At 43.8% G+C, this 26,860-nt stretch overlaps 2 protein-coding genes across 4 annotated transcripts; both read right to left on the bottom strand.

The window, feature by feature from the left end:
* Window positions 1-1,364: 1,364 nt before the first annotated feature.
* On the bottom strand, window positions 1,365-15,492 carry zftraf1 (zinc finger TRAF-type containing 1). Of its 3 annotated transcripts, XM_064347154.1 has the most exons (5): window positions 14,360-14,497; window positions 12,014-12,081; window positions 9,684-9,922; window positions 7,449-7,660; window positions 1,365-5,479 (listed from the first exon to the last, which is right to left on the bottom strand). In XM_064347154.1, the coding sequence occupies exons 2-5, from the start codon at window positions 12,077-12,079 to the stop codon at window positions 5,088-5,090; spliced, it is 909 nt and encodes a 302-aa protein (XP_064203224.1). In that variant the 5' UTR covers window positions 12,080-12,081; window positions 14,360-14,497; the 3' UTR covers window positions 1,365-5,087. The 3 variants fall into 3 exon arrangements, with proteins under 3 accessions (XP_064203224.1, XP_064203222.1, XP_064203223.1); XM_064347152.1 differs by lacking the exon at window positions 12,014-12,081 and having other exon boundaries at window positions 14,360-15,492; XM_064347153.1 differs by having other exon boundaries at window positions 12,014-14,503.
* A 1,759-nt stretch (window positions 15,493-17,251) lies between these two features.
* dclk3 (doublecortin-like kinase 3) lies at window positions 17,252-26,661 on the bottom strand. The gene is made up of 6 exons (XM_064345572.1): window positions 26,653-26,661; window positions 23,718-23,843; window positions 20,332-22,191; window positions 19,623-19,755; window positions 18,416-18,583; window positions 17,252-17,988 (listed from the first exon to the last, which is right to left on the bottom strand). The coding sequence occupies exons 1-6, from the start codon at window positions 26,659-26,661 to the stop codon at window positions 17,810-17,812; spliced, it is 2,475 nt and encodes an 824-aa protein (XP_064201642.1). The 3' UTR covers window positions 17,252-17,809.
* Between the last annotated feature and the right edge of the window lie 199 nt (window positions 26,662-26,860).

Raw genomic sequence — 26,860 nt, forward strand, 5'->3', positions numbered from 1 at the left:
GACATCACTGAGGAAACCACACATTTCCAACAAATGCAACTTCAGGCTCAAATGAACAAAAGAGCATTCACAGGGGCATAAAAGCAGTCAACTCTGCTTGGAACTGCTGTCATATGAGCCCAGAAACTTCACCATCATGTTAAAGGGACCTTTCACTTCCTAAGGTCAAAGTTCATATGCACAGGAATTCTCTGGATGTCGAAACAGCCTGGGCTGCAGTTGTTCTCTGAAATCATTCACCAGCTCAGTTCACAGGAAACCCCACCAATCTAGCTGCTGCTGCAAACCAAAGGAGACCGCGTGTACAAAGGTGGGAAGTTCCTTAGAGACAGTATTGCAGTATCTCTACAATTTAAATGTCTGTACATGAAATGGCTTACACAACCCATTTCTTCCCTTTTCCTCTTACTCGATTTCAAACCTGGATTTCAACATGGCATCGATTTATTACTGTAGTGCATTTAAAGAACATATACCAGGGAACTCAAGCTGTGCTACTGAAAAGAGTGAGGGTTAGGTACCCCTAATGGAATGTTCCCCTAGGTGAGACACAATTAAATTACAATGCTCAAATCCGTTGAACACAGAGGGACTTATATAGACAATTAAACCAAGGTATGATAAAGATCCTACTCCTTAGGATAAGTACTTAATGTCCTTTAATGACCACAGTGAGTGATGACCCCATTACCACTTAACAACTTATTTCCAACCATTTAAGTTTACTATTTATATTGAAGGTGTGAGTGATCTTGCCTTCCATGGTCAGGTTTAGAACTTGGTGGTGAAATGTGTTGCTGATAGCATGCTAATTTTTTTACTTATTAACTTGCCCAGTTCTGTAATACTGCCTCTGACTTAAAAATGTATAACTACCAACTACTAACTACCAGTATCAATTGCAAATAGAAATTGTACCATACTGAGAGAGAAATTCAATCTAACCAAAGTGTTTTTTTCTTAACTTTAAGGAATGACTAAATACATATATTTTTTAAATAGCCAATTTTTTGATAAATTAACATTTCTGTGTTCACCACAATCACAATACTGTGTCCAAAAAAAGTTACACCAGCTTCAGTCCATCACCAGTTTAACCCTAAATATTTTATATTAAATATATATAAATATATTATATTTAAATATTAAATATTTTCCCCCAAAAGAAACTGGAGAAATGCTGCTATTTAATATTCCAGCAACTTGCCACCCAGCTGGGAAAGTCATAACTGACTGCTGCTTCACGCTGCTTGTCTAGTAGTTCACAGAGCTGAAGGACACCACGGTCTGCCAAAGAGAACAGAAACTACGTCAGAACATTGCAGAATCCTCAAAAGGCGGCGACAATATCCCACAACATCCGCTTAAGGGTTTACAGGAGAGCTTTAATCGAAAGGCACATTTACAGCAACAGTGGGATGTGAGATTGGTGGCAAAGAAACAGTAAAGCTTCATCCACACAAAATACAGACTTAAACAATGGACTAGAAGTACTTTAAATGGGAATATACTCTCTAAACATCATCTAGTTATAACATTCTCTTATTTAGAATTACTCTAGTAACTCTAAAAAGCTAATACGTCAAAACACCCCGAACTGCATACCCGCGTTTCCTCCACTAGTTGAATAAAAAAAAAAAGGTTGTCACTTCTACAGTGTTCTGTATTCTCAAATTTTCATAGTTCCACCAAACACTGAAGAAAGATGTCAGAAAAGCAGGTGAACTAGGCATGACAAGCATGTCAAAACTTCATGGGAGAATTCACAGGCGTGGCAATACAGACGTTTTAACGCAAAGTCTCTGTTAGAGTGACAAATCTGCATTTTAAGAGTGAATGTGAAGAGCCTTGGGCTGGAGATGCGTCTGGACATTTCTCAGTTGGGCGCAGCAGGACCTGCAAGTAATAAACGGACAGCCATTTTGTTTTTCTTCTTTTTGGTCCTGGTGTGTTGAATGTGCCCGACGTGCAGGCACAGCATACTTCATCTGTCCAGAGCGCTGCAGGTGTAACAGCTAACAAGCCAGTTAGAGAGCAGCTGGGTTATTCCTACAGCACTAATGTACAACTTGGTCACTGGCTTCCTAACTTCTGCGTCATTTGTCCCCAAGCCCAATAATCCCTAGTCTTTATTCCACAGGGCTCCCACTGTCAAACTCTGCCATCAAACCCCAGAGCGGAAATATGAAGTAACATCTTGGTTTAGTCAGAAGTGGTAGCAGACAGGAAAAGCTTTAGATTAGTCAGGCCAGCTCTCGGGCATCAAGTCCTTGAAAGAAATGATTGTTTTACATAAACACCATTTACATCACCTCAAGTCAAGTAGGGTCATAGTGTCCACCACAAAGCCCCCCCCCCCCCAAAAAAAACAAAAAAAAGTAAAAATAAAAAAAGATGAAAAACAAGGACCTGAATTCACAGTATGCATCATCATAATTTAATACACAAGTTCATATTCTGTTCTTCAGGGGAAAAACCAACTCATTTGTAATATGGTGGCAATGGCCAGAATCCTACACAAAGATAAATCAAATCTAAAATGGCAAATTCACAGATACTCAAATACTAATGTTAAAAAAGAAAATAAAATATATAAGTTAGCTTCAAGGGTTATGCAAATATTGGTACTTATATATATTCATATATTTCTTCTTCTTCTTTTAAGGGAAACTAAAAAATGTTCATGCAAAGCTCAAACTCTAATAAGGCGGAGGTATGAGGCCAAACACAGCAGTTTTCTCCCTGCAAGGTGAGACTCCAGGACTGCAGTAAAATGGGTGCCCCTGGCTTCTTTTCAAAAAGGGGCAGTAATAATTCATTAACAATTTTTTGTGTTGGTTTTGTTTTTTTGGTGTTTTGGGGGCTGACAGTCCGGTTGACGTACACTGTATATATGCCAAATGACCATGTGAACATACAGTTATTCACATGCGGTGTACGAGTGCGTCTAATGCAGACGACAAGGGAGCAGTGCCCCCCAAGCCATGGCCCAACAGAGCACTCTCACAAGCAAAAAGGGACCCCCCTCAGTTCCAGAACAGCAGAACACTCAGCCAGTGAAATGCTGTACCAAAGATTCTGGCCAATGCCATGCATCAGAGAAACATTCCACAGCTCCCAACCCCTCCCTGCTCTCGCAAAGCCTAGAACACACGGCAAGATGACAGGCGGACCGTCAGCATACCAGCGTGCACACTGACACCGGCTGCAGCTTAATGGCACTGATCTCGCAGCGTGCCAGAGGCTCACATGCTACCATAATTGCTTTTGTGCGCCTACGAGCTTAGAATCACTTTCAAGAAAGTCCATTTTTTCCAGAGTGCCCGTTTACAAAAAATAAAAAATAAATAAAAAGTCCAGACGCCGTTTCTGGGAAGCAGTCTCCTTCATGAGCGTAGGGCTTGTTTATTTGGGTCAATGTTTCCTGTTCACGCATCTGCAAATCATCTGGGGTTGATGATCCTCTTTGCTGATCGCCATTGTACCAGACAGCCTAGATGCTAATGAGATCAGTCTATCTAATTAGCGCAGAGAAGAAGAAGCCCGTGGAAGAAAGCCACAGGAAATGATGCAATGGCAACAAGACTTGAGCAACCAGGCAAGAAGCAGGCAGACGAGCAGCTGAAGCACAGCGGCTTGAGCTGTGGAGAAAGCACCGGCGCTTATTTTGGTGGCGCTGGAAACCGCAGCGAACCATGGGGGGGGGGGGCGGGGGGGGGGGTGGACTCCCCGATGCTGACGGCTCTGCAGCCCGTTCTCCAGCAGCGCGATGCACGCGCCGCGTTCTAGGCTTCGGTCGCAAGCTGAGCGGCGAGACCAGGGACCAGGGGCGGGGTCGCAGCTCGGCATGCGTAACGCAGGCGAGGGGAAGGAGCCGGCGGGCACGTCGGCCGAGTTGCGGTAAAACAGTGACGCCAGACAGGCCATCCCGCGGGCTTCAGACCCCTCTCAGCGCAGGTACCCTAACACACTGCGCCCAGGAACCCCAGCACCCACTCACACACTCGCAATTTCATTAAGAGAGCTGGACCCCCCCCCCCCAACCCCCCACACTTAAAAAAGCATCCCCACCTCACCCCTTATCAGACCTTACAGACCCACAGCTCTGTGTGACAAAGCACCCTCATGAACCATAAACCTGTCTCCTCAGACAGCTTCCATTCCCATCTGATATAGAGGCATAACTCAGCATAGCATGACTGCCTTCTGTCAACCATCCAGAAAGGGGGGAGGGGGAACTGTTTCCTTTTCTTTTAACAAACCCACCCAGAACTATCGTCCTAGATGAAAAAAAACATAGATTTGGTAGACACAGATTAGCTCCTTATGATGTGGGAATTGATTCTTTGATAAGGAATATCAAAAAGGCATTCAGATCCACTAAAAGACATTCTAAAATTGCATGAATAGCTGTCATGCAACAGCCGCTGTGATATAGTTTATTATGTACGACTCAGCGTTGAATGAGACTGCCACCTTGCAGACGTACGCTACCATAAAACCATCTACGCTCAGAAATATACAGACTGAGAATGCCACTGTAGACCATCACAGGTCTATGGAACAGCTGTAAACACAAATGTAACCAGAGCACACAGCCATTTACTGCACTGATAAGTCACAAAATCGGTGGGAGACCCTGTGTACATGGTAAAATATCCAGTGTTAAAGCAACTCTGACAGAGCTTAAATGAGCCCATCAGGGACCACATGTACATGGTAAGAGTTAATTTAACACTGAACATTTTCACTGTGCACAGAGTAGACAATTTGGGACACTGAAACCTCACTGCATCCCCCCCACCCCCCACCCACCATGAAGACCCGCCCACCCGCACGCCAACCCCCCCGCCTACGCCGTCGCCATGGCGACCTGCTCGCTTCTTTAAAGAGGTAACTTCGGTTCAGTGGTGCTTTCCGAGGCTGTTGGCCCGTTTAATCTCTACTTCTCTCACGTGAACATGAGACGGCTAAAGCAGCCTTTTCTGTTCCCCCGCTCCCCCCCACCACCCCCCCCCCCACCTCTCTCTGTCCCTCTCTCCATCCCCCTCTCCCTCCCACCCCTCTCTCAGCCCCCCTCTCTCTCATCATTTCTGGATCTGGAATATAAAGAGGCGGAGGTTGATGTTCTTGGCCGCCAGCAGTTTGTTGCACTCGACCGAGTCGATGATGGGCAGGGGCACGTAGTCCGTCTCGTTGGTGTCGTTGCTGAAGACGTGGTGGTTGATGACGGGCTTGATCTTCACGTCGTCGTAGGGCCCCTTGAGCAGCAGGAAGGAGCACTCGAGCGCCGAGTTGACCTTGCTCTTCAGGATCAGCTGGAAGGAGAGCGTGCGCTTGCAGGACAGGTTGGGGTTGCGCTCCGAGTCGTTGACCCGCGCCTTCAGCACCCAGGTCTGGTTGAGCACGGTGAAGCGCGGCGTCTCGTAGTACAGCCGGGTGATGAAGTCGTCGGTGCGGTACGGCCGGAACTGCACCTCTGCAGAAAGGAGAGGTATTCAGCCTGGAGGTGAGGCACATCACAACGACCCGCGGAACAACCAACTTCCCAGCATTCCCTCCCCATAAATTCAGCTCTAACTATCAGAAAGAATGCCACAACTCTGAGCACTGCACACTCTATCAGCGTCACTGACAGGGACCTATTCTGGCGTGGGTCTGTTAACCTCACATGAATCAAAAGCACGCAGTCATTTCTTCACTTCATCTCCTGTGATGCTGCGTGTTCAGCAACACGAGAAAGCAGACAGGTTTGTGCCTGCCAGCACCAGAGTTTAAACTGCGTTTGGAAACAGTATCGTACCCATGACTCCAGGGTGTCTTGGCTCCAGTGTGTTGTGGCTTCAGTGTGTCATAGATCCAGTGTGCTGTGTTTTCAGTGTGTCTTGGCTCCAGTGCGTTGTAGGTACGTGTGTTATGTGTTCAGGGTGTGATGGCTCCAGTGTGCTGTGTGCTCAGTGAGACCTGACTTCAGTGCGCTGTGGGTTTAGTGTGTAACGTGTTCAGTGTGTCATGGCTCCACTGTGTAGTGTGTTCAGTGAGTCATGGCTCCAGCGTGCTGTGAGTTTGGTGTGTTATGGCTCCAGTGCACTGTGTTCAGTGTGTCATGGCTCCAGTGCACTGTGTGTTCAGTGTGTCATGGCTCCAAGTGCGCTGTGGGTTCAGTGTGTAACGTGTTCAGTGTGTCATGGCTCCAGTGTGCTGTGTGCAGTGTGTTCAGTGTGTCATGGCTCCAGAGCGCTGTGTGTTCAGTGTGTCATGGCTCCATTGCGCTGTGGGTTGGTGTGTTATGGCTCCAGTGTTCTGTGTGTAACGTGTTCAGTGTGTCAAGGCTCCACTGTGCTGTGTGTTCAGTGTGTCATGGCTCCAGTGCACTGTGTGTTCAGTGCGTCATGGCTCCACTGTGTAGTGTGTTCAGTGTGTCATGGCTCCAGTGCGTTGTGTGTTCAGTGTGTTATGGCTCCAGTGTGTGTGTGTTCAGTGTGTCATGGCTCCACTTGCAGCTGGTGTTCAGTGTGTCATGGCTCCAGTGCGTTGTGTGTTCAGTGTGTCATGGCTCCACTGTGTAGTGTGTTCAGTGTGTCATGGCTCCAGTGCGCTGTGTGTTCAGTGTGTCATGGCTCCAGTGCGTTGTGTGTTCAGTGTGTTATGGCTCCAGTGTGCTGTGTGTTCAGTGTGTCATGGCTCCACTGTGCAGCGTGTTCAGTGTGTCATGGCTCCAGTGCGTTGTGTGTTCAGTGTGTCATGGCTCCACTGTGTAGTGTGTTCAGTGTGTCATGGCTCCATTGCGCTGTGGGTTTGGTGTGTTATGGCTCCACTGTTCAGTGTGTTCAGTGTGTCATGGCTCCAGTGCACTGTGTGTTCAGTGTGTCATAGCTCCAGAGTGCTGTGTGTTCAGTGTGTCATGGCTCCATTGCGCTGTGGGTTGGTGTGTTATGGCTCCAGTGTTCTGTGTGTAATGTGTTCAGTGTGTCAAGGCTCCACTGTGTAGTGTGTTCAGTGTGTCATGGCTCCAGCGCGCTGTGTGTTCAGTGTGTCATGGCTCCAGAGTGCTGTGTGTTCAGTGTGTCATGGCTCCATTGCGCTGTGGGTTCAGTGTGTCATGGCTCCAGTGTTCTGTGTGTAATGTGTTCAGTGTGTCAAGGCTCCACTGTGTAGTGTGTTCAGTGTGTCATGGCTCCAGAGTGCTGTGTGTTCAGTGTGTCATGGCTCCAGAGCGCTGTGTGTTCAGTGTGTCATGGCTCCAGTGCGCTGTGTGTTCAGTGTGTCATGGCCCCAGAGTGCTGTGTGTTCAGTGTGTCATGGCTCCAGAGTGCTGTGTGTTCAGTGTGTCATGGCTCCAGTGCGCTGTGTGTTCAGTGTGTCATGGCCCCAGAGTGCTGTGTGTTCAGTGTGTCAGGCTCCAGTGTGTTGTGCTTGGTGGAAGGTTCTAGCGGGTGGTCAGGGACCTGTAAAGCCGATCTTCTCGAAGCAGAGCAGGCTGAAGATGCTGTTGTACAGCTGCATCTCCTTGCGGTGGGACTGGTCCATCTCGTCCAGGATGCCCATCAGCTCGTTGCCCGTCTTGGTTGGGTGGCAGCACTCAGCCTCGTGGGCAGTCAGCTCATGGAAGGGACCCTGCCACGGGCAGCCAATCCGCTTGTACTTACACTGGGTAACTCTGAGGGGGAAAGAGGGGGTTTAGGGACAGACGGCTTCCTAGCACCACTGGCAGGTACAGTGCAGTGAACCAGCAGCATCTCGTACCAGCAGTCAAACCTGGCGGTGGTAGTGAGATGGTGTGGGGATGCTTTACAACTATTGGCGGGGTCCCGGAAATGAATGGGAGTGAACTGGGAGCCTAACAACCTGAAGGAACGCCGATGCCGTTAACAGTAAGCAAGGGCGGCTGATGTTGCTAGTATTCACGTTATGCAAATACAATGGAGTAGGCTCCAAAAATGACTTGAGTTATACTTAAGTGAAATATCCCTTTAGGCATGCTATAAATACATCTGAAAGGCCTGTACAATACAATTATAACAGGAGCCTTGTTTCTGCATGCTGAAACAGGAAACGTGCATGTCTTGAAATCTGGTCGGTGCAAACTGCACAAAGATCAACCCACAGCATTGGCTGTGACTTTTCCCAATCACGGTGCAGTTGGTTCCGTTTCTAAACAGCTTGTGGCATTCCAGTTTTTGGATTCCCTTTCTGTAGCCGTCCTTAAAAACCTGTACGCGCACAGACTCAAGGGACTGTCGTTCAAAATAAACCTTTAATCAGCCCAAAACATCCCAAATGCAAATATCTGGGCAGCAAGTCTGTTCAGCCTTAAATAAACTATCAAGCATCCTCCTCTAAACATATTGTACAGCAACATGTCCTTAACCCAATGTTCAAACCCAATGTAAAAATGTAAATGGCCCACCGTGTTCATTTAAAAAGTGTACTTTTTAGATAAGTCAGATGTGTACTAACTATATTCATTTATTAGATTGAAAACAAAAGGGAAAATACTTCTATCATGAGTAGTTTATGTGGTCATCCATTTCTTGCCTGTCACATATCTCCATGTTGATTTTTGTCTTTGAATTCAAACAAAACTCTGCAGTTACCAACTGACAAATGGCAAACCACGTGCTCTCTTCTAAAATAAGGGTTACGGAAAATGTTTGTGCTTTTAAGACGCTGGAATTTGCTTGAGGAAGAAAGAACCGTGTCTACAGTGAAGGAGTCCAGAGCTTTCCACATTTCGGAGAAAAAAGGCCCTTTTGTTGAGGATTTCAGATGGCATGTTTTGCATGGAATCGGTTTGCTCAAGCCTGTTAAACCGGTCGGGTGTCTGAAGCTATGGAAGCAGAACTTCAAAGGAGCTGTAAACCTTTCAGCCAGGGGGCTGTAGGAGAGGAAAGTCCCTCCAGGCCTTTGGGTAATGAGAGGCCTGCGCAGGTTTCCTCCAGACAGAGGGGCGCTGTCAGCCCCAACGTGCTTTCACACATCTGTGTCACACCATTCAACACGCAGCACAGGCTCCCCCGCAGCCACAGCCACGCAGCACAGGCTCCCCCGCAGCCACAGCCACGCAGCACAGGCTCCCCCGCAGCCACAGCCACGCAGCACAGGCTCCCCCGCAGCCACAGCCACGCAGCGCAGGCTCCCCCGCAGCCACAGCCACGCAGCGCAGGCCTAGGAAGGCAGGACGCTTCAAATGGGGCTTGGATTTAAGTGCTCTTTCAGGCGCAGGAATCCTTCTGATATTGTCTATGGCACTACTGCTGGCTTCACGCAAATATATACAGGGAGAGGTAGATGGAAACCTCAAAATACTTCTCCCCATCCCCTGGTGTGCATTTAAAAACTAAAAGTGACAGAAGACTTTAATGTCGCAGACTATTAAAGAAACTGAAATTACCAGAAAATGAAAATAGTAAAAATATTAGCCACCTGCGCTTTAGAGCACGAATATGAAAATCTGACTCATTGTGTCTTTTGTGTGCGGGCAGAGGCGGGAATGGGGGTTAACAATAAACAGTACAAGCGCTACTCTCATTAATGAAGGGTTGACACAACACGGCAGCCCCTAGCAGCGAGATGTACAGTACCAATAACAGATGGAGAAAGAGGGCCTGCTCGGCACCCGGCCCCGCAGGCCCTGCTGGCCCCGCGGCCCCCACGGGGCCCCACGGGGCAGGGTACGGTACCTGTCCTGGCACTCCTCCTTCTGGTGGCGCTCCAGGCCGCTGCGCGGGAACTGCTTGAGGCAGAAGCTGCAGTCGCAGGGCAGCTCGCTCACCGCCTTCTCCACCGCCAGGTTCCGGCAGCACAGGCTCTTGCTGATCTCGCAGCGGCAGTTGGGGCAGGTGGCCTGCTCCTCCTTCAGACGCGAGTCGGCCAGCAGGTGGATGAAGCAGCCTGCGCACATCAGGTGCCCGTTCGTACACTGCGAGGGGGGGGGGGGGTGGAATAGTAGGGGCGGGGTACACATGCCAAGAGTTAACCGGGCGCCAGGTGGCTTAAAGAGCTCTCGCTCGGGTCTGCCGTACAGAAACAGAACATACAACATATAGTTATTATTCATGTTTTTGGGTTTGTTTATTTATTCATTTGGTAGACACTCGTCCAGAGTGTCTTACAGTGCAGTTATATCATGGTACATGATATACATATCACAGAAGCAATAACCACAAAAAAATGTAAGGAGCAGGCAGAGGAAATACACAGGCATTATGCTACAGAGCTGGAAAACACAGGCTGCAGTTAGTTTGCTGGTAGCTGGGTCCACAACACAAAATACATATTCCAGGTCCAGTCACCAGACCAATAAGTCACACAGGCTAATATGCATTTGAGGTCTGGTAAATGGCATGTAACTTGTGGTATGTAAATCACCAAATTCCACAACCAAACAAAAAATTCCATTTCTTTTCTCCACCACCATAGCCAGCTAGTAATATTTATGACCAACTCCATTGACCGGCTAAACGTTGCTAGGCTAGCTAATGGACAGGAATAACAAAGCAAACAAATAGAGTGACATAGTGTCTTTTTTATGTTACTTTTTTCTTCTTTTTTGCAAATTGGGTAGAATTGCAGGTGTGCTGGTTAGGAAACCAGGCACATTTTGACTGGACAGTAACCACAGGGGCCAAATTTATATTTTGAAATAGCAGACCCAGCCACCTACAGTAAAAACATAATGCCTTACAATTGACCTTTTGACAGACAACTGGGTAACAAAATTGTTGACAAACTTACTGAAACATGTATTATTCATGTTTTGGTATAACATTTGTTTTGAACTAAGCAAGAAAATACATTAAAATCTCTATGCATTAAACATTGGTCTAATCTGTCATGTCATCGCACAGCACAGTCAACTCTTATAAAAGGATATAGGCTAATTAGGTTTATAGAGACTTCACTTCATGGCAAGATGGGCCCACAGTCCTTGACACTGGTTTTGAAGTATCCCATGAGATTGAGTCTCAATCTTCCCACTCCCTGTATAGGCTACATGCTACATGTGCACTTAGTTACCCATATGGCTTTGGATTGACATTGTAAATGCAGAAGCATACAACAGAACACTGACAGGCGGGAGTGCATACATGGACACCCCAACAATAAGGTTTTTATGCAAAACAATGACAACCTGACACATAAACACCCCTGCAAAAAAGAACAGTTGGCAAAAAAAGCAAAAGAAAATTCCCAAATAACTCAAAACGATGAGCTATTGAGTCCGTTTTGACCAGTTCAGTATTGAATTGTCAGAAGAATGTTCCTTCACATGAACACATTTTCACAGTGGCACTCATTGAAAGACTGCATTAACCAAAATTACAATGCTTACGTTTAACAATCCTAAAGAACACAGAAATGGTTCTTCTTCTCCTCTGCCATAAGTGACGCCTGCTTCTCATGAACAAATTTTACTATTCCGACTTTTCCCTTTACTTTGCAGAGGACTCTTCATGCCAGTACATAAGGGGATGTCAGAACAAATCCACACAGTTTTATAAATATTAAAAATGTTTTTCATTTACTCAGTTCATGAAAACATGAACCTGGGACAAAAATATATAATATTTGAATACACAACTTAATTGCTCTTATTTTTCTATTATTCTATAATATAAGAGGTATATCTGAAAATGTTGTCACTCATCACTCACAAATCACTGATCATTACCATCACATGCATAATTAAAACTGTATTATTTATAGACAAAATATATTACCAATTCATTAAAAGCTCTGTGGAATAAAACTGTAAATGTATGTCAGTCACTACCACACCTTGTTTATCAAGTTGCAGCTGTGCATAATTATTAATCATTAAAGGTGCATTCACAGGGAACAGGCCATGAACAGCCTGTTCAGAATCTGTTCAATATTTGTGAACTATGGCAAAAATGACAAGTAAGGAATCAAAGATGTGCATATGAAGGACAGAGCCCGATATTAAGGTAGCTTCAACAACTACAGGTGTCTATTCACTGTGACACTAGTAGATTTTGTACACATTTACCTGTAAGCAGGCAGCTTCATGGGAACTTCTGTTGAAGATGATGTATGTCACATCCACCCACAGCATCTCTTGATAACATGTTTACGTGATTTGAAGGTGGTCGTTGTTAGCCAATTCAGTAAAACTGTTTTTGACAATACCGGAATATCAAGCTAGCTAATTCTCACACTATAGCAGGGTATGGCTGGACTGACTAGGAAGCTAGAGATCATCAAAGCAATCCAACCAAATATAGACAGCTAGTTAATCAGAACAGTTGAATTGCCTAGACTAGAGTCTACAAGAAAGGTCACAAATGTAATCCAAATTAAAAAATTAAATTTAATCTCTGTCATAAATCAATAGTTAACTTGACTAAAAAAATGTGTCAGTTTGCTATGTAAATAAACTGGTATGATCTAATTTGTCTTTGTACCTCGATGACAAGATTAACAGATCAAAAAATGTTTACCATTGAAACTATTCTCAGTAAATGCAAATATCTCCAACACCTTACCCCCAGCACTGAGGCAAGCATCAACTCAATTCAGTCAACAGTTAATTCCCATATAAGGGCACTGGCATCACCTATGTCAAATTTAATTTATGCTACCAGCTTGAGTGGTAGCATCATGAACGTACAATAGAGACAATATGTCTTATGTACCATTTCAGCACTGTGTGTGTGGGTTGCAGAAATATAGTCTGTTTGCTGTTCATGACCATTATTTATCCATTTTAAACACTAAGCAGCAATTCAGTGAAATATTTGATTGCATAATTTTTTCTCCAAAGAAACTTGATACACCATCTCAGCTTTTTACCCTCCAGTGCTGCTGACTGCACAAGCTACCAAACTTTTCTTTACTAAGGAGGTAACACGATCACAGAGTGAGCCCAGATTGCAGTTGAAATCAAGATGGTATGAACACACGCCATGTGACTAATTGAGAGGATTCTGATAACTGAGCTGGTGGTTATTAATGATTGCTCAACAGGTGCATAATCCCAAGGTCAATGCCAAACTGGCAACTTGCCACTGAAGGACTTGATTACAAATTGCTGAAACCAGTCCTGAAACCATACTGCAATTATAGGATACCAATTCTACAATCTAGAATCAAAATTACAGAATCAATATCATAATCCTTAGATGAATGAGGATTGTCTTATCTTGTGAAAACATGATACAATTGTATGTTTGAACTAGATGCCAGGGGGGACAGGCTTATCAGTTATCTTCATAATTTATCTTCTAATCTGGCATCAGCGAGATGCTAGACAATTAACCCTGGTGTGGATTTTGTCAGATTTTCGGCATTAAAAATAAAACTAAATTAGGACAAGTGAACAAATGAATGGTACAGGACAAAAATATTCAAGGGTGGGTCCACACAGAGCGTGTGTGTATGTACGTGTGTGCATGTGTGCTGGCTGTGTGATGTGATATGATATGAGATGAGGTGGGGTGGGGTGGGGTGGGGGATGTTTGTCACTGTTTCTCAGTTGGTCATTGATTATTTGTACGTTGCTAGAGCATGAATGAAGTGAAGAATTAGGAGGTCCAATTGGGATTGGTCTTTTAAAAAAGCGGACAACAATGGTTGGCTTAGTAAACGTGGCGTTCAGTAGCGATAACCTAAAAAAATCGATTTTTTAAAATATCTCCGGCATATCTATCACAGAAAACACGGGAATATTATAAGAAAAGGCTAGTAGCATTTTATTAGTCACGCATTTCATATACATTCTTATACATGAAAAAAGCTCGACGTCTCCATTTCTGTTTCTCCAGACTTATTAGAAGTGTGTGTGTTCCAAAGACATGTCTTAGATACGCGCTTGATAATTTGAGTATTTCACACTGGTAAAAAGTAAGGACTTGACAGTTTCTATTAAGTACTGCAAGCAAAGACCTATGCGACTGCGTACAAAGGTTATTTGAGGATACAAATACATTGTGGATTTCAGCTATAACTAACGTTAGCTAATGCTACTGTTTTGCTCGTCGGTTTCGGGGGTGGACAGCACACCAATTACCACTTTTGTCCATCTATGGCGTCGTATGCGTACTTTTTCTCGGAACAGTCCAGTTTTGACAGAAAAATCCGGACATTCCGGGAATAACGTTAAGTATGCATTTTACTTATCCAGCATACTGCAGGTAACATTTGCTAGCATCACATTTATAGTAGCCAGCTAATTAGCTTATGCTTACGGAGAATCTCACTAGTCCTAGCCAACATGTTACAGCTTAACACAATTGTGATAAGCGTCTAAATAAGCTGTCATACGTCTAGCTAGTTAGCCAACGTTATATAAAAATATTAAGGCACCAAACATATGAAAGCCAAATTCACAGTTTACCTGATAGACGGAGGCTTTGGGTAGGTCTAGGCACACGGTGCAGCAGAGTACGGAATACAATCTCTCCTCCAATTTCCCTGCCTCGCCTTCCTGGAGTCTCATTCGCTTCTTGGGCGGCGCGTCGGGGTCAGATTCAGGCCCGGACACCTCTCTCCGCACCCCGGCCTCCTCCTGTATTCCAGCCAGCACAGCACCCACAGCAACCGCTTCCAGGGCGCCACCCACTGCCCCGACACCTAGTCCGGCAGAGGAAGAGCCCGAAGCTGCCGCAACCCCTACTTCCACCCGTTCCTCCATAGAGGACATCTATTTAATTCTCGTTTTTTCTCTTTTGTATTTTGTGATCTATGTTCGACTGTCGACCTCACAGCGTGAAGCTCTAGCTAGCGTGCTAGCTAGTAAGCTAGCGAGATATGCTGGCTTGCTAGCTAGCTAGCTAACTCTGGCAGCGATTATTTCGTAAATAAACGGACTTAGATTTAAATAAGCTAACAGTCTATTGAACGACGCTTTCGTATGATTCGGAATGTTTAGCGCTAACGTTATATATGCAGCTTACGTTTACTGAATTGCTGTCGCAACATATGTGACGTTGCTAGCTAGCTGACGTTAGCTATAATCCCTATAAAAGTTTATCTAGCTATGCATCTAGCTAGTGCTAGCCATCAGTCTTTCAAAACAATTGAGTTTTCTCCTGCTTTGGAACAAAACAGACCCCGTCGTGCTATTGACGTCGTTATTCGCAGTGACAGCGCACACACCGCAGTCCATCAGGACACGGCCCTGCACAAAGATTCCCGGACTTCTTTCACAAACCAGCCGAAACCGATCGAGAGGTATTCGACTAGATATACCCCCGATGAGCTTATCAACCAGTACTGCGACTCTGCTGGAAATCGCCTCCTGGACTACACAGCCATCTTTGTTTTTCTTCTGTCCGTCTCCTCCTCTCCCTGTGACTCCACTGAGCACAGCGACTCCCAATCAATACCGCGATTACTCAGTAGAGGTCATGAATACGGCAAATCAAAAACTCTGTTGGTTGACAAATTGTCAATATTTTGCCAGCAGCTGTAATGGCTTCTTTGCCAGCCGTACTCTGTCGTCACGGATTGGCTACCCCTAATGTGTTTTGTTGGATCAGGTGACATCAGGGTATTTAAAGAGCTATGCACGGCGCATGCGCAATGGTCCTTTGCGGGTCAGTTTTGGGCATGCCAATGTCCAAAGAAACACGATATGCGACAAAAGAGAGCAGTCAGTGCGTCACCTGTGCAACAAAATAACTGAGCAAAAACGGGGGGTTGGTTTGTTTGTCGTTTCATGTAAAGCTTTGCCAAACCTTACAAAAGTTCATACCACTCGATGAAGATCAGATCAACTTCCGTCAAAGTGGAAATGTACGACTGTAAATTGAAAAGCAGTTCATATTTACCAACATGGAACAGTTTGGAAACAGTTTTCTTGCATACACCAAAACATTATTTAACTAGAAGCACTAGACATAGCTGCTCTTCAGCTTCAGTGGGTACCTAAATGGTAGTTTTTAGAAGTCTGTTTAGTTGCAGGCATTTTAATATGTTTGTGTAACATGGAAACAATATAAGTTGATTTGAATGCCCCATGGGTTGTGTGTTGATTGCTTTGAGGTGTTTTGTGTGTATGCCCTTGCTGTATCCAAACATCACAATTGTTGTTAAAATGTGTTTACCTACTTTGTGTGTACCTACTTTATTGTGACTGTCATGTGTTTTATGAACATGTGAAGATGTTTTACCTTAAAAATATATATTTTTATTGTAATTATAATGGTGAGGAGCACAAAGGCAGAGGTAAACATGAGATGCTACCTGCTACTAATGAATGGCCCTTTATAACTTGGCACACTTGCAATTCAAGACTAAGATTCACATAAAAATACATCTTTCAATTTTTTATATATAATTCATTTTAGCCATCAGATTTAACACCAGAGTGCCTTGAATAAAAGCTTTTTGTATAATGTTTTGGGGTGTGTTCAACTTGTATATTTCTGTGGAAAGCACCAAAAGAATAAAACACATCCAATTCTTTACTGGATTTGAGTTTAATACTTCAAAGCTGCCACAGGGACTTGATGTTTGTTATTCACGCAAAATGTTCATAACAGTGTCACAGTAATTATTAAATTCATTCATTTTTTAGTTCAGTTTCTGCCACTGCTTTAAGTATCCTTTAATTTCATATCACTCATCTGTAACATCTCTCTATACATTATTACCTTTTAAAAGGTATATTTCCGTGTGTCATAACTAATTGTTGGTGGTTTCTCTCACTATTTTGTCACCTGAAATGACAGCTGGTACAGCAGAGGGTAGCTGCCATGATCCAGAAGTGATGTGCAATGCACTACCGTATAATTGTAGATTGCTTTTTAGGAGGGAGCACAAAGTCTTCTGTTTTACAGTATAATTGCATGTCACACAGAATAATAGCAAAGCAATAACAAATAGCTGCAGAGTATTTATTTCTTTCACCAAAGAGTACAAACACAAAATTAGAAATGTGTATATACAATACATATCGACCCAACTATTTTCTGCCCCAAAATATTAATCATAATTAGCTCATTAAAATGATAAATATATACTGTATTGGATATGTCATATATGTTTGTGTGTTCAACAGTTCATGATAATTAGTGAATGATAACTGTAATGTGTGTATGTGCCATAGATAACCTGATATCATAGTACATTTGAACTCAAATGACTGAAAAAAAAAAAAGTTTTTTATTTATTTTATAATTTTTTTCAGAACAACCAACTTGGTATGACCACCGAAGATCAACACTGATGGTTTTTAAGTAATCATATCTTTTTAAAAATAATACTGAAATCATAGTTTTTTCTGTATGACATCCTGAAATTTCAGGGCCAACCGCATGGTGTCTTTGGCACTTTGTTAAAAAATTGATCTCTGTACTGATGGAATGGAACTGAACATTCTCTTATGTGTGTATGAATATGGCCTATTTTTCCTTTTTGAACAGGAGCTTCCTGCAGATTCCATTAGCTGCCGTTTGCCATGGTAACTGTGGGACAACGGAGGTTTCCTGAGTCCATAGTGCCTGGGGGGTCATATGTTATCAGTGACTCACTAATCTGAACCAATCAAGTGGTGAGGTGAATAAAGTGATATACTTTGTTCATGCCATTTGTCCACTGAGACTACATGGCAGCTCCATCCATTATGGGTTTCATGAAGCCAGCTTCTCTTGTCAGTGGCTGTGGAATAGAAACCCATTCTTTCAGTCACATTCCTCTGCTTTTGTGATGGTGTTACTCTGAAAAATCAGAGGCCAGAGTCCATATAAATGTACAAAGTCCTGGCAAATCTATTTTTTTCCTGCAACGTTCCTCCTTACCAAACAGTCAGCCAACCGATGTCACTGCATGTCCCCAAAATGGATTACTGTTCAGTGGATTGCTGGCTCGAAACAGAGATGTTAGCATTGACCGTGTTCCCGTCCTCCTGGAGGCTGCCCTCTCGAGCTTCACTCTGCACCCATGGATGACGTAGCACCTGCTCAGCTGTTAGCCTCGTCCCAGGATCCACCAGAAGCAGCCCTCTGATCAACCCCTTGGCACCTGGGATCATAATTTGAAAGTTTGTAATAAGAGATAAAAAAAATTGGGCCAGTCCATGTACTGTATCTGTGCTCCCATCCAGCCTTCCACCCATGCTTAGATCACACTGGCAGTGTGACAGTTCTGGAGAGACAACAGTATTAACTGCAACTGTGACATGTACTGTGTGGTCACCTGGTTTGAAAGGAAAACTGAAAGACACTACACTACAGTTCTGAGACCTTTGCCAAAACTGACTTTAACTTGACATCATACTAAAAATGCTTATCAGCTGAACAACTCTGGTGACATTCAAATTTATGGTATATTCATCACGCCAACCGATGGTAACGGCTTTCATTTTTACATTGACAGAAAATACCAGTGTTTGACTGGGCTTCTGTTTTAGGAATCTTTTCATTTACATTTTTTTTTGCAAAATCCTCACCATCAGAAATACTGTCCCAGTAGGGGGGCAGGAAGGTATACTCCCCCTGCTGTATGAGCTCAAACAGTTCGTCCTGATCCTTTTCCTGACTGCGGAAGGGAGGAAAGCCACATAGCAGGATGTAGAGGATCACGCCAGTCGCCCACATGTCTACAGGTAAGCCATAACCTTTGGGAGTGGGGGGGAGGGGAGTGGGGGACAGACAAAACTACATTACCTACAATGCGCCTGTCTGATGCCGAAGGCATACACCTTTGTATGATAATGAAGCACAGGGAAGTATTCGGCTGGATGACTAACCATTCGGAAATTTGCCATGTTGAAAGCTATTTATTTAAAATATTATTGGACCAATTATTGAATCTCAAAGATCGATGTATGGCTGAAGATAATCAGTGCATGTGTCTTTGCCTTCAACTATTTTTAAAAATAAGAAACCAAAAATCTTTACGATTAATATAGCCTTCTGCCAGTATAAACTGTGCAATTTAATGATCCCTGGACAGAGAAAGAATTCAGAAACTTTTGTAATCTGATTGTGATCAATTAAAAATGTCATAATTGATAATGCTTGACTAAACAATGATTTACAATTAATTAGGCAAATTACCTTCACCATTATAAAACAACTATGATTGAAAAGAAAATTGCATTCTGAGGAATAAAACAGCTGAGTGCAGATAGGCCTTAACTATACTGGATTCTTTTTTTAAGCTGGTGCAACAAGGATTTATATTTGTTTCAATAAAGGAAATGCCCAAACATCCGGTTTATAACTGAAACATAGCTCAAATTTTGAACAAGTCGTAGCATATGGTATATCTGTTACCAGGGATGTCTCCTAAATGTTTTGCAGAGACACCTGCTTGTTCAGAAACTGCTTATGGCTCAATTTAGCCACATGAAAAACAAAGCAGCATGTGATGCTGTGGTTAGACCACTGCAGAAAGCTTGAAAAAACTCATTGACGTCAATTGCTTCTGCATAAATTACCAATATTTGCACAATGCATAACAAGTTACAAGTTGCAAACAGACATGGCAACAAATTCAAAGGTTTATGTGTCCAGACCTCAAAAAAGTGGCACGATCCTCTCTTCCTATATGAGTGATAGGGTTGCATTCATATTAATGGATACGCTTTCCAGGAGCACCTCCCCCTTCACACACACACACACACACAGTCCCCTCTGGTGCCCCTCCCTCACCTTTTTCTGAGAGTATTTCAGGGGCCACATAGGTTGGGGTTCCACAAACAGTAAAGATGGGCTCGGTGACCACCATGGCCAGCCCAAAATCAGCGAGTTTCAGAGTGCTGCTTCCATCTGGGTTATGCTGGACCTCATTTGGGAAAGAAGGGAGATGGGTGATCATCTATAAACAACGATGCACGCACCCTCTACTGGCACACATGCATAAGTGTACTCATTCACATGCACATGCACATACAGATACACATACACATATACATATAGACACAGACATGCACACATGTACGCATGAACACGCGTACCTTTATGTACACACATGCAATTACCCACACACAGATGCTCCTCAGTTTGGCACAATGTCAGTGGAACAATTTAGTCATCAGAAAAATTCTGGAAGATAACTTCTGAGAATTAAAACCTTGAAAGTAATGGTTAGTATTTCATAATACAGCTTCTGTTCCTGGAATAGTGTTGGCTGTTCCTGGACCCACCTGCTGGTTTCCAGCTAACCAACCTGGCACCAGTTCATGAGGGGGCACTTGGGCTGGCTCCAAAGGGATACTCTTACAGGAGCTGGTGTGGTAATTTGCATAGAGAATCCTCGGAAATGAATTCTGACATATAATACTCCAGGGATATTTGCATGTGCTGTAAAGAACGGGAACAGGACAGGGAAGACCTTGATTTTTTGAGACTTATGACTCACCAGCAGATTCTCTGGCTTCAGGTCCCTGTGCACGATGCTCTTGCTGTGTATATAGGCTAACGCTTTGCTTATGTCCCTGATCATGAGGGATGTGTGGTGCTCGTCGAACTTCACGTTCTCTGTGATGGCGTCAAAGAGGTCCCCGCCATGAACAAACTCCATGAGCAGGTAGATCTGGTCCTCTGTCTCGTAGTCCCTCAGAAGCCGCACCACGTGCGGATGCGCGAGACTTCGGACGATGGAGATCTCGTTCTGGATCATTTGCTCTTTCCCCTTCAGCTTTTCCTTATCGATGATCTTCATGGCATAGCGGGTGTCGGAGTTCTGCATCCTGCACTCCCTCACCACAGCAAAGTTCCCATCCCCGATGACGCGGCCAATGTCATAAAGCTGCTCGATGCCGCCCTGCGTGCTCACTGGCCCCAGCGGGAGCATGGCATCAAGGTCGTTTTCAGATTGAGTCCCTGTCTCAAGGTTCTTCCTAGGCTCTTTTCCCTCAGAAGCACCCTCTTTTGTCTCTTCCAAGTTTTCTTGCAAACTCTTATCCCCATGCTGTTCTGGCGAATGTTCAGAAGCGGGAAGTGAGACGAAGCTGTTCTCTTTCACTGTGCTAGTCTGTCCATCACTGAGAGGATTATGAGCTGCTTTTCCAGGCTCAGCTTCAGGAGGCTCCTTAATCCCAGCTGGTGTCTCTTCATCGGCATCCTGCTGTCTATCATTATACATCTTCCTGCTCTGTACCTCCTTTCTTTTGGGGCCAAAAGAGCCATCGCCACGATCTTGGCTCTCCATGATGTTGCGCTCCCGGCCCTTCAGCCTCTCCCAAGGTCGCTCATGAACACTGCGCGAATATCTTTGCGGTGCCCTTCTCATCTCCAGGGATTGGTCCTCCTCCCCAACCTGGCTGTCTCTGGTGGGAGATGAGACCCGTCCTCTCATCAGGCCACGCTGTCGTCCACCTCTGCCTCGCTTACAGTTCTTGCAGTAGCTTGTGCAGGGGGCATATATTGCATTGAGTTTTTCAGTCTTTTCAATCTTAACTTTGGGAAGGAAGGCCTCCTTTGCCCTTCTCGTCTGGGTCTTTTCACCCTGCCGGCCCTCTCCTCTGTCCTTCTCTTGCTGCCTTGCTCTCTGCCTCTCCTCTTGGCAGGCTTTGACCCCGGCTCTCTGGAAGCCCTCGGCTGCTGCCGGCACGACATTTCTAGCGGGCTCCAGCTCCTCGTGGAAACCGCTGTCAGCCTTGGACGCGTTGACCGCTTGTCCAAGGACCCTCTCCCAGTTCTGCAACACGTGGCCATGGTAACCTGGGCTGTCTGGGTACAGCTCCTCCAGGACCTCCTCGATGTCCTGCAAGGACAGCTTGTCTCTTCCACTGGCCACAAAGACCTCATCACTGCGAAAGAGGTCTGAGACGCCCCGGATCTCCCTGCCCTTCAGGTTGAAGAGCTTCTTGACGCGGTCGTTCTTCCAGCGAGGGTACCCAAGAGCCTCAGATATGTCCGCGACCAGCTGCTCAAAGGTCTGCACCGAGCGCCTGTTGAGGAGGATAGTGATCTTCCTCAGGTGCGTCCTCCTGCCTGGCCTCACCACCGTCAGTATGCGGGGCCTCACTGGGCTGTTCTCGGCATGGGTTGTGTGGAAACTGTTGTTTCCACAGTGATTATGGGGGTCATCAAAATGGCATGGCCCCAGCAAGGGCTTCCCGAAAGTCCTGCAACCTGCTGGGGGGTAGGTTGCTTGAAATCTTCTTTCACAGTGCCACTGATTTGAGTTGTGATTAGATTTAGGAACTGAAGTTTCTTGTCCTGAAATACATAATACTTTAATTAAATGTAAAATGTTAAGAGGTGTAGCTACATGCTATAATTTTCCAGGTTCAAAATAGGCTTGTTAGAGACATTGAAAGGATGTGCCTGTCCTTATTATGGTTTTTTAAAACTCTAAAAGGATGTGTTCAGTATGTTTGGCATTCCATGGGTTATCTGGGTAAATTATAAGCACAGAAATTCTATTTTGCTACCTGTTTAAATAATCTCCAAACTGAATTGACAAGAAATTTAATTCAGAATGAATGATATTAAGAATGAAGTAAATCAAAATGAAGAAAAAAAGATCAGTGATATGTTTTAATCACTTTAATACATTTCCTACCTTTGCTTCCTCAAAGACACATATCTGTCAGACTCCAAACTTTACTGCCCCAACCCTACCCCCAGTGAAAGGACACATGTACACACTGCTTAGTGGGTGAAACGCATACACGGAGCAAACATACTGCCATGCGAGAGCAATGGCATCACAGAACTGGCCCTTGCCAGGAAAGAAAATCTGCTCACTCCGGTTCTCAAGGAAGTATCCTGTCTTGCCTTTTAGGGCATCAATAATTTAGCACAGGTGAGTTGCTGAGTTGGAGGGGCCTTGTTAGCATAGACTCTCAAATGGCCCTCCAAGTCACGGGGGATGGAAAAGAAGAAAAAAAATCTGATCGGCCGTATTTGTTTACAGAGGACATTCTTGTAAGTAGAGCCCTTTCTTTTCCAAGCATGACACTGCCAACTTCCACATGAGAACTTGCAAGAAGGCATAGCGGCAACATGATGAATCAAGGCACCAAGCTTCTGTCAAAGATGGTGCTCGATGTTTCACTTTCAGCCTAGGACTGTGACTGTTTTAGTGGTTTGCCAGTCTGTTAGCAGATTACAGTTAGGCTATAGGGCTTGAGTACAAACATTGCAAAAACCCATGTTTTCTTTCTCTCTCTCTCTCTCTCTCACTCACACACACACACACACACACACACAACCACAATGAGGGACATAAGACAACATACTGTAGATTTCAATCATGTTCCAAAGGATATTAAATATGTAATTATTTTTAGTTTCATAGATCTGAACATCTTTACAAATATGTTATATTGTGGCTCAAGTCTACTGATTCAGACTCAATAAAGTATCAAACATTAACATTCATTCTCTAGTTGAAGATGTATGAAATTTGTGTGCTGTTTTCAGTTCATCATACAATAAATTATGTCTTGCCTCAGCACGCAGGTATGTCTCAGGTGTGTATTTCTGTGTGTGTGTGTGTGTGTGTGTGTGTGTACAATAATACATATTGCCATGTTTCTGCATCTAGATCCAAGCTTCTATTTTACAGCTGAATATGAAATTTAAAAAATGAAAAAGTGTTTATTGTCCCATGCATTGTTGTTAGTTTATTGCTCACACTGTAAATAATGCCTCCTTCAAAGCCTGAGACATACCTGGCTGTCTGAACCTGGGACCTGCCATCTCACCAGGGCTGTGCTGTTTCTGGGCTGGAGTCATACCCTTCCCGGCTCAGGCTGACAGCTTACGAACTGCGATGCTTCCAGCGTTAAATACCGTAACCATATCTTTCCCAACGCTAGCGTCGCTAGAGAACAGTGCAGTGCTGCGCACGCCGAACAGCACAGGCAGAGGAGCATTGTGCTGCACGTAGGAGGAGTCCTGGGCAAACTCCTCCAGCAACTGAGAGCCGTGTATCGGATGCCAAATTGGACGTACACCTAAGCAATTTACATTCTGGAGCCCTGATGTCATGGCAGGGTTCAGGTCCTCGGATACAAGACACATCCTTGAAATGTACAATGTTGATTACATAGCTTCCTCAAGTGCATTATATGCAGAGGAGAACTAAGCACTGTAAATTGAATTTGGGAGATATAAGAGCCAAAACCAAAATATGCTGCAGTCTGAAAATGATTAGCGTTTTGCGCATTTTGTTACAAAATATTCTCTTGAGCAAACAGTCCTGATTAAACAAAAATGGTAATATTTGTTTAAATTTGTTACATTGATTTTGCATGATAAATATGTAACCCTCGGAGTACAGAAGTGCCTGGATTCAATACAACTCAACAATTTAATTGGACTGAAATAAAATCAAACCCTGAGGAACCAACTAAATTCTCAGAATGCTTTTTAATTATCAATAATTCAATTCTAGTTGGCTTTTTTGTCTGTTTGTTTGTTTTTTACAGACATTAATTAATTCAGTTGTTTCTTTTGTAGATTTTTAAATTTGCCCTTAATTTGGGAAAATTGAGAGATCCACACATTGCTGATCTGACTGAGAACCAGATTGTTGCCCTGTGATGAATTAGATCTCTGTGCTTCTCTGTGCTGGTACTGCACACTGCTGAATGAATCCAGCCTTATTTCCCCAGAGATGGAAGGGTAAGGTTCAGTTACCCTTAAACTGCTGGAGCTGTCACGTTATCAACGGATTTGACCACATTCACTGCGCATGGGCATATCCACACACTTTGTATGTGTTCACACCAATCCCTGTCATGATGTATGAATATATTAATACATATTACATTTCATATTTTAATAATATGATAATAATAAGAATCCAGCAATGATTTATATTTTGTAATATATTGCCATTTTGATGCATATTGGCCTGCCTGACCTGTACTGAACTAATATAACGCAGGCAGTACACAAAACACAGAAAGAGTAAGCATCTAAACTGGAGCTTTGTATTGATGCATAGCGTTTCATACCAGAATGACATCACAGAAAACACAATGCTTTCAGACTTCCCCAACCTTCAGACATACACACACACATACAAAGTGCAAATTTAATTTTAATTATTCAGGACTTACCTCTTTGAGCGCAAGGATGTGGGTTATCCTGAGTCATTGTGTGTAGGCCATTGGTCATTAACAAACCAGCCCTAATGATCATCTTTTTAAAGGAAATGACATTGGACACCAGACAGTGACTGTGCAAAACCCCCCTTGCTCATTACAAGCCCCTGGAACCCACAATAAAGTCCTGGTGCTAAGCAGACTCCCAGCAGATTCTTGGTGTGTGGCTGGGTGGCCAGAGGGGCTTAGATATTCTGCCTGTCCTACCAGAGGGTGCTCCGGGATTGTATACTGCAACCAGGCAACCAGCCTGCTTCATCTGCAGTGCGTATTGGACACCACAGGCCTTGTTCCCCAAGCTGCCCTGACCTTGGGGGTAAACACTTTCAGGAAGTACGTGTGTGTGGAGAGGGTCATTTATGAAAGCACAATAGTTAGAGTCTAATGGGGGATGTTGATGATGTTTTTGATCATGCATTAAAAATAGCATTTCATATATAATACGAAATATAATAATAATACCTAACTGCGTATTTACCAAAACAACATTTGATTATAGGCCTGATTAAAATGACATTCAAAACAAAATGTGTTATAAAATGATACCATTTTTAGTTTGGATATGATCATCTATTGTTCCGGGATATCATTCAAACAAAGGTTTATGTTTTTTACTTTTTTGTCCAAATAATTAACACTGCCAAGTGCAGAAAATTGTAGGAAAGTGTCAAAGCATACGCGCAGTATGATCACAGATGTGAAAGATACAAAAATACAATGAAGTACATAAAAATGTGTGTAATATCATAGTAGGTACGACCAAATAGTATGCTTACTTATTCTTTGCAGATAAATGTATTCATAGATGGTAAAAAATCTTGTTTAAATGTTGCATTTTTCATTTGGACTCTCATTCTTTATATGCGCATGTATTTGAGCCTTCTCACGTAGCCAATATCACACCATGCGCCCACAGTAACCGGCCAGCTCAGGTTGCTGACATCAGGCTGTCAGTATAACTGCAGTCACTAAACATTCCCCTGCTTTTACCTGTGCTCAGAATAGAAATGCACAACCAGTCCCATTCCAGGACGGAAGTTCAGTGATGAAATATAATGGGGATCAGCGCAGTCTGTAGATTATAAAACCTGTGGCCAAATCTCCCTTTTCAGCTCTCCATCCTGAAGAATTCAGTTCAGACAGGAAGAGTGATGCGAAATGAGATTCTGAATGAAACTGTCTCTGGCGTCAGATGTTCTTTAAAATAACATCTCGCAACTCAGATCTCTTTTTTTGCCTCTTTTTATTCAACCTGCTTTTTGTGGGACTTCCTCTGCAGGGGCCTGTTTCCATGGTTACCATCCACTCAAAGGGTCAGAATGTGTTTGTCATTCAGGATGTGCTGATCAGCTCATCCTGGTATGGGGCTTTGAGCTGAAGTGCGTGTTTGTTCTTCCACCCCCAAACACAGAGAACCACAAAATCTGAAGGGGTCCTGGTCTAATTTACTGGACAAGTTTTTAAAAAGTCATATTTTAAACCTCAACCCCAAAGCATTTGACGATAACTATTTAGCTAATATGTATAAATCATTTTACCTTGCATTCACACTCATTTTCATTGGTTTTATGGATGTTTTGCATTTTTGCTGTATGCACATTGCAGACACATCTCACCTGTTTCATCATTAAACTATATTATCTTTTCATTTACTCACCACTTCATGTTGATTCATGGCATTTTTACATAGGTTTATTTTAAGAGAAGCCTAAAAAGGACGGTAACTATGTAGATTCATTTTCTAACTGAAAATGTACTCAATACATTTGTTCTTCTTGGTCAGTTCTAATGTTCAGTGACATTTGAATTTAACACAACGACTTA

This window comes from Anguilla rostrata, chromosome 8 (genome assembly GCF_018555375.3).
Source record: "Anguilla rostrata isolate EN2019 chromosome 8, ASM1855537v3, whole genome shotgun sequence".
NCBI classification, from domain to species: domain Eukaryota; kingdom Metazoa; phylum Chordata; class Actinopteri; order Anguilliformes; family Anguillidae; genus Anguilla; species Anguilla rostrata.